Source organism: Mchenga conophoros, linkage group LG4 (genome assembly GCF_057382185.1).
Source record: "Mchenga conophoros isolate Kocher_MC1m ecotype Shallow Benthic linkage group LG4, M_conophoros_male_GT1.1, whole genome shotgun sequence".
NCBI classification, from domain to species: Eukaryota; Metazoa; Chordata; class Actinopteri; order Cichliformes; family Cichlidae; genus Mchenga; species Mchenga conophoros.
In genome coordinates, this window is record NC_140529.1 from 32,809,153 (window position 1) to 32,817,454 (window position 8,302).

General features: G+C 37.3%; 1 protein-coding gene across 1 annotated transcript; it reads left to right on the plus strand.

Annotated features, from left to right (window-relative positions):
* Positions 1–177: 177 nt before the first annotated feature.
* Positions 178–7,347, plus strand: cdk21 (cyclin-dependent kinase 21). Its single transcript, XM_085271922.1, has 7 exons — positions 178–870; positions 3,633–3,765; positions 3,849–4,016; positions 4,204–4,313; positions 4,458–4,508; positions 5,277–5,409; positions 6,605–7,347. Exons 1-7 carry the CDS (start codon positions 641–643, stop codon positions 6,680–6,682), a joined length of 903 nt encoding a protein of 300 aa, XP_085128048.1. The 5' UTR covers positions 178–640; the 3' UTR covers positions 6,683–7,347.
* Positions 7,348–8,302: the final 955 nt, after the last annotated feature.

Here is an 8,302-nt window from a genome sequence, read left to right on the forward strand (position 1 = left end):
GAATATTTCTATTCCCAGTACAATGGGAATTAGAAATAGTCCATGTAAAGCAGACCCACTTCAGTAGTAATTATTAGGATCTAACCCAGCTTTGAGTGAATGACTAAAAAATGGCCACTTGCCAAAAGCTCTTCTTTGTTTATTTGTTTTGTTAATGTCCAACACCTGAACGCAGCATGCTGTGTACAGTGACATTTGACAGCAGCGTGGACACGTGTACCAGGAGTGGGCTTAGCTAAACGCAAGTTTTGTGCTTTCTGATTAGTTGGCGATTAAAAGGGGTGTGATTTTTCTCATAATTTCTGTCATGCTGGTGACAGTCACGCAAAGACATTTTCACGTCGTCGCCGGGTGGTGGCGAAAAGGGCGCTGAACACTCTCAGGTAAAATTAAAAAACGACAGTAGCTATTTTAATCATAATTCAGAGTTTATTAATACATAAAAACAACGGTGTTACAGGTGGTTTGAAGCGGTGCTGTGACAGCTGGTTATTACCGTTTGCAAACCCTCAGTTTACTCGCAGAGCCTCATTAGCTAGCTTACTGTGACTGCAGCTAGAAGGGCGTGTGAGCCGTTGTCACCCTAAAAGTGTGTCTTTCGAGCAAAGTTCAGGTTAATTTACCCTGAATTTCAAGAACAATGAGCATCGGCACTCAACCTTTGTGCTATGAGCTCTTGGCAGAAGTAGGACAAGGCTACTATGGTAAAGTGTACAAAGCCAGAGAGGTGGGAGAGAAACAGCGCCTCCTCGCGGTTAAGAAGTTCACCATCCACGGAGACACGTCGGAATCCGGAATCCCTGCCTTCATGATCCGAGAGGTGGCGCTGCTGCGCAAGATGCAGCACTTTAACCATCCCAACATAGTCAAGTAGGTTTATATGTCATTTACAGTCCTAATACAACACAGTGTGACATAATCTATCTTTAACATGAAACATGAGTTCAAAGAAAGGCCTGTTTTTAAAAAAAAAATCTATTTATAAAAAGAAAAAAAAAGGTATTTAGTGCTTCAAAATGTTTTAATGTTAAGCACTATCACTCAATGTATAGTTTTTTAAATTAACAAGACTGGTAATTACCAAAATCGATTTGATGTTTCTGCAGTGCTTAATTCACCATTATGCACGAGCTCTTTAATCCAAATGCTATTTTTTAATGCTAAAATATAATTATTGTTTTTAGCTAATGCGTTTTCATATTCAGTTCAGTTCATTTTATTTCAAACATTTCAAACATATGCTTTCACAATCATTACAAAATATCCTTCCATTATTTGTTTGAAAAGGAGTAGGCAGAAGTATTTACTTATTTGTCCCTGCCCCCTCAAGTTTTACCTCTCATTCATTTAATTTTCTTTTAGTCTTAAATTAAACAAACAACATAAGAAACAAAATAAAACAAAACAAACATACATAAATCAAAAACAAGAAATAAGCAAGCCCCACCACGGTATAGTTTCTTTCATATGAAAAATACAGAATGTGTAAATTTGCAGATTCACAAGTTATGGAAAAACAAACAAACAAAAAAACCAACCCAAAAAAGAACTAAAACACCATTTCCAGCAACATTACCGTCCTGGGTTAACCCTGTTTTCTTCATTCTTATACTTATTTAAAATGAGGTTTTTATAGTTTAATTTTTTACTTTCTTTTATTTACAGAAACAATTTTACAATTTACAGATTTCTTTTGGAAGCAATTTATTTCTTACTTTATACATTATTTGCACTGTTTTAAGCTTCACCAAGTCTTGGAATTTAATAGCTTGCATTTTGACAAAGAGTGCATTTGTATGGTCCCTGTACCCCACATTATTTATTAATCTAATGGCCCTTTTCTGTATTATAGTTATTGTTTGTGTGTTACTTTTGTATGTGTTTCCCCAGACCTCTACACAGTAGCTCATACATGGCAGTAGTAAAGCACAGTATAAAATGTGCATTGCTTTCTGATCCAACATATGCTTTGCTTTCCCCAGGACGGAAATGCATTGTCAACACATATTTCTACTTTGATGTTTCTCTTTTGTTTTCCAAATAACATAAATCTGGTTTTATCTAGATTCAATTATAATTTATTTATATCAAACCACTTCTTTAATATCGTTATTGCCTGTGTGACCATCTCCAAAACCTGTGGCAATTCCACACCTGAACACAGTATATTTGTGTCATCTGCAAATATTACAAACTTTAAAATCTGCAATACTATGCAGATATCATTTATGTACATAATAAACATTTTTGGACCCAGTACTGAACCTTGAGGTACTCCACAAGCTATATCCATCAAATTAGATTTATATTCATTTATTTGTACATATTGTTGCCTATTCCCTACATAGCTTTTTAACCAGTCCAAAACCACTCCCCTAAACCCGTACCTTTCCATTTTTTTTATTAGAATTTCATGATTAACAGTATCAAACGCCTTCTTTAGATCTAAGAAAACTCCGAGCACATACCCCTTATTATCCATACATTCCGTTATCTTTTCCATTAAATCTATTAGTGCCAAAGCTGTTGATCTGTTGCTTCTGAACCCATACTGACTATCTGTCAGTAATTCATATTTTTCCACAAAACTGTCAAATCTTTTTATGAAAAGTTTTTTCAGTATCTTAGAGAACTGGGGGAGTATTGACACTGGTCTATAGTTTATAAAATGATGCCTTTCACCGGTTTTGTAAATGGGAATAAATTTAGCAACTTTCATTTTTTGTGGAAAAACCCCTTTTTGAAACGACAAGTTGAATATATATATTTTAATGGTTTTACAATACCATCAATAACTGTCTTTACTGTTACCATATCACTATCATTCCAATGTGTACTGGTTTTGTTCTTAAGTCCTCTAACTATGTCATGAATCTCTTTCTCATTCTTAATGAAAAAATATTTACATGATATTTTTTCATTAAGAATGTGTTTTCTTGCTTTTTTAAAAGATGTTCTTATTAGATGTGCATTGTAATAAAAGCATTGTAATATAGAACTTACCTTACGTTTGACATTAAACTGGATTTGCAACTAATTGGTCACTTAGAAATTACAGCAATAAAAAAATGGCTACACCCTAATCTGTACTGACATAGGGAGAGAGGCACCTGAACAGGTAACCAGGTGTGACACAAAGAAGAAAACCACACTGATGTCTTCCAGATGCTCTAATGATGATCTTGAGTTGCTACATTTGAATTTTTTAGATTAAACACACTGATGATACACTTTTACATGTAAAATCTAAGTATGAGATGCTATTTTTCCAGTTTGTTAGACCTGATGTTATTTACTCTGTAGCTTCATTCTGTAGCCTCTGAAAGCTCTTCGTGTTACATGCACTATGCTTGATTTGTTCCTTTTAATTTTATGGGAACGCTTACAGGGTAGCATTGGAAAATCATTTCATGGGTATCTGTGTACAGTCTTTCAATCCTCTATTATTGTTAACATCCTGCCACAACTCCTGTCTAGCCTCACTTTTAACATCCCTTTGTCCTGTTAATTTCAAGCTTTCCACAATTCTAAATTGATTTTTGGACATTTATCCTAATTTGGTTTCATTTTACTTGTGCACTAATTGTGTGCATTGACTTGTTTCAACTCTACCGCTGTATACTACTCTGCAGGCTGTTGGATGCATCTGCTGTACCAGTGGGCGTGAGCCTGGACCTCACACTGGTCCTTGAATACATTGACCAGGACCTGTCCACCTACCTCTCAAAAGCTCCTGCTTCTGGACTGAGCCGTGACTGCATAAAGGTGTGAGTCACGATCTGATATTGCTTTGCAGTCAAAGCTCACAGCTTGAGATAGAATCGTAATTACTGCCATGCTGCTCCCAGGATGTGATGCAGCAGTTGCTGCAGGGCCTGGACTTCCTACACATGAACATGGTGCTGCACCGAGACCTAAAACCAGAAAACATCCTCATCAGCAGCCGTGGAGAAGTCAAGATTGCAGACTTTGGACTGGCACGGATCCTCACCTTTAATATTGCTCTTACCCCAGGTGTAAGTGAGACAACAGAAATTTGATGTTAAGCATTACGTTTCACTACAATAATCCTATCTTCACACAGTTTTCTTATACTCGGCACTGTTCTTGGGCCTGAGGTGAAAAAAAACGTATTCCTTTTCTTTGCTTCTTCCACCCCCGCCTGTAACTTTATGTCTTATATTCTCTCCCGTTTCTGCTCAGGTGGTGACACTCTGGTATCGAGCTCCTGAGGTGCTGTTGAACTCTGTTTACATGTCCTCGGTGGACGTGTGGAGTGCTGGATGCATCTTTGCTGAGCTCTTCCTCTTGAGGTAAGAGCTGCTCAGACTTTGTATCGCTGGAAGACATATTTGACGCTGGAATGTTATTCTGAATTTGGAGATAAAACCTTCTGTACAGTTGTGAAAATAGAGATGAAGTTGGCGTGTGATTTGAGCTGAGCTTTGTTCCCACAGGCCGCTGTTTCGGGGATACACAGAGGTGCAGCAGCTGCAAAAAATCTTCCAGTGAGTGTTTTTGTTTTTTGTGTATATCTTTAAAAAAAACGGGGGGAGAGCTTCTTTGCTCTGCACTGCCTCTCTGCTGTCATGCAGGGTTGTTTGTAACAATAATACTGAAAATGCACCAAGAAACACAGGAAGCGGTCAAGCATTTGAATTTTCATCCCTGTGGTGCATGTCATCGTTGGTCCAAACCCAAACCAGTCGGGATAAAGCCAACCCAGAACCAAAGTAGGCCTTTCTATTGAGGGACTGGGGGCTGCTGGAGGTTAACTTTCTCATTTCTTAGTTTGCTTAATCCTTTATTGCTCTTCTTGGGTCTTAGTCTCCCCACAGAGATGGAAGCAGAGGAGACAAAGAAGAGACAAGGTGAAATTAGAAAAGTCTATAGTCAAAGATGCGGTCAATGCCAATTTTACCAGTTTTACAACTGACTGCAAGAATACGCAAGAAAATTTGTCAAAACATTAGTAACCCCCTCCTCTAATCCACGCAAGCCATCCTCCTCACCAAAAAGTTTGTAAACATATCCAAGTTTGTTTACCTTTGTTGTATCAAGGACAATGAAGAGAACTGTTAACCCTGTTGATTTATAACATAGTCACATGGGCTGTATGCAGTCTTGCTTTTGTCCAGATGCAACTTTGCAAACTTTAGCCGTGGCCTTTAGAAAGAAGAGGGAGAACCCTTCCATACAAATCATACCTTTTCTGATTGTACCATACTCTGTGTTTTGTGCTGCTGCACAGTTGTTCCTTGCTTTATGTTTTTCAGGGTGATTGGTTTGCCTGGTGAGGAGGACTGGCCCACAGACAGCCCGATCTCATATTCAGTCAACTGGGGACCTCAAGGCTCTCTGACCAAGCTGCTGCCCAACCTGGGCCCAGATGAGAATGACCTCTTGTCTGTGAGCAGATCTGTGTTTGTGTGTTCACGTTGCACTTATGACAGCTGTGTCCACATCCCCTCCGTAATCACTCGTTCAACACAGTAGAAAAAATAGAATAGTTGAATTTGTGAAAAAAAGGGCATGAGATGTACACAGCCCTGCTGTCAGCGCTATGAGGCTGTTTTTAGTCAGAGCGGTGCATATTTAGCTTATGTTGCCATGGCAAACATGTTTGCCACATAATGTTTACCTTGTTTATCATCTTAGTTTAGACCGTTTATATTTGCAGAGCATTAAAAAACAGCGGAGTTAAAAAAAAAAGTTATTTTTTCAGGACACATTGATGCCACTGCATTTAAACTCAGGACTGAAAAAAAATGTGCGTCATTCTGATGGAAACGTTACATTTTAAACCTAATGTCATAGCAGTTCTGTTCCTGTTACACAGCTTGCAGCCAGTGTTCCCATATCCACGCCTCTGCGGAGTACCCAAACTGCCCAAAATAAAAAAGGAAATTAATTAATTAAAAAAAAACCTTGTCATTAATTATTATGCCATTTATTAAATGAATATTAAAACTCATGATAATTTTTTTCTAAAATTTCTACTTTTATATTTATTCCCTTTCTTTCCATTTTATTTTGTTGAATTTTTTTAAATTCAAATATATTTGCATTATTCCGCCTAATTAAACAAGGCTGTTTCATCTCCTGAAATTATTTAAAGAATAGCCCAAAAGTTAACCTACTGATAAACTTTGAATGATGGCCCCTTATTTGCATAAAGAAACAGAAGTGCATTAAAAATTATACAATTTAAAAACATTTGAAAAAAAGTACAAAAAGGAAAAAAAAATACATAAATAAAATAAATATATAAAAATAAATAAACTATTTAATAGAAATATTAATTATACAAATTAATAGTAAACTGTATTGTAATTACACTCAGTAAAGTATTGTAATGACTAATTACATTTTTTAAATATTTATTCATTTGGCATTTTTGGTCCTCCATAATGTGCAGTGCTTGCTTGCTTTTGTGTCTTAATATAAGTAATATTTTGTTCTTTGGGTTGCTGATTTGAATAAGTGATAATTCAAAAATCTGAGATTAATCAAAGGCAAACAACTTTGAGAATGTGGTTTCACAAAGTAGGGATAGTAATTGTCTGTAAACCGTTAGTAAGGTGTAACATCTCCTCACCTGCAGCAATGTTTGGTATTCACACCGAGTCGCCGCATCTCAGCCGCCAAAGCCCTGGCTCATCCTTTCTTCATGAAGCCCTGAAGATCTCGGTCGAATGAGGAGAGGAAGAAAGAGCAATTCAGCTGCTGCTCTGAGCTTCTCCCACCTACATAATAGTTTTGTGCCATAAAATCCACCGTCAACTTTGTTTAGAGCGCAGTTTGATTATTGCCTTTGAGAGGTTTTAAACTGCAGTCACACCATCATGAGAGACTGTGGTCAGGTCTGAGGTTTCCACCTTTTTATACATCAGTTAAATTAGGATGCCTGACTCGCCGAAAATGGCACACAACCTTGAAGACAGTGGGTCGTATTTCGATAAATTCGATAAATTTCAAAACATGAAGCGGTTTTATTTTACACTGTTACAATTTCTTATTTCAACTTCATGTGTTTTGTGTGTGTTCTTTGATTTACAGAGTGTGCTTGTTTTTTGTTGTTTGGTTTTACTGTTTCGTTACATGCTTCAAAAACCTATTATGAGCACCTTTAAGTTTGTTGCTGTTTCTTTAACACAAAAAATCGTTCTAGAGTTGATTGAATCGGAGGGAATTTCACACTTATTTTTGATATTGTTGTAAAAATATTTACTGATAACTGATGGTGTAATCAGTATAGAGCACACTGGTATTTGTGTGTGTATTAACAGATTGTTTTATTTTTCTACACAAGTTGCACTGTTCATTTCAAAAGCATTCCTATAAATAACTGTCTCTTACATTGGGCTGAGTTTGAATTTTGTTCCTTGCTGTGTGTTCCACTTGCACTTTCAAAGTGCGAAGACAAGGGGGCGCTGTTATAACACTTTTTTCCAACAGGAAGGGAGCCGTTACAGTGGAGCCTGCCTTCACATTTACAGGTTTCACAGTAGGGACAGGTTAAAGGAAAGCCCTGAACTTTTGACCCCTTCCTTGCTCTGGTATATTCTGAGGAAACACTTGTACCCTTTAAGGGAAGAATCACTGCAAACTAATATTATCCTGAATGATCACACTTATCCTTTGGAACATTTACATCATGATGGGAAAATTCCTTCCAAGAGGGCAATGTCCTCCAGGGAGCCAGTGCTGGCTCAGAACCTTATTAAAACCCTTGATGTTGTTTTATCTGCTTAGTCACCTGTGTGCCGGTCGGTGAGATCTAAATCAGCCTCTCGCCTCTCTTGGATGATCTTTTTAGGTGTAGGTGGTGAAGTTTTGAAGATCCCTAAGAGAGGAGCAGGTACAGATACTAAAAGATACTAAAAATGCATCCATATGAGTCATTATGAATACATACAATTAAGAATTAACTTTTTTTTCCATTTATGTATATAACTAATTATTTTCCACTTTGATTCAGTTAATTTAAGGATTGAAGTGCACAGGGTTTCTACATTACACAGCAGTTTCAGTTCACTGCGTTCAGCTGGTTTGTAGTAATTAATATGGGGAATTTGTACCACGCAGGCGCAATATAAGACATAATTAACATCTTCAAAGCAGGTTTTAACTGGTGTACATTCCTGAGGTTATTACTTCAAAAGTGAAATAATAATAAAGCAGACATAAAGTGAGTCAAAGGCTTCAGAGGTCATTTAGAGGCTGCAGCGGTTGTTAGAAACGTCTCTCGCACAGAGCAAGGGGCGTCCCCTGGTGTGTCCATCTATTTATATTCTCCCCC

Bases quoted from the DNA above. Each gene is read 5' to 3' on its own strand.
- cdk21 (XM_085271922.1), top strand. From the start codon at position 641: ATGAGCATCGGCACTCAACCTTTGTGCTATGAGCTCTTGGCAGAAGTA. The intron at 871-3,632 runs GTAGGTTTATAT...ACTACTCTGCAG, and splicing joins AACCATCCCAACATAGTCAA to GCTGTTGGATGCATCTGCTG. The intron at 4,509-5,276 runs GTGAGTGTTTTT...TATGTTTTTCAG, and splicing joins CAGCTGCAAAAAATCTTCCA to GGTGATTGGTTTGCCTGGTG.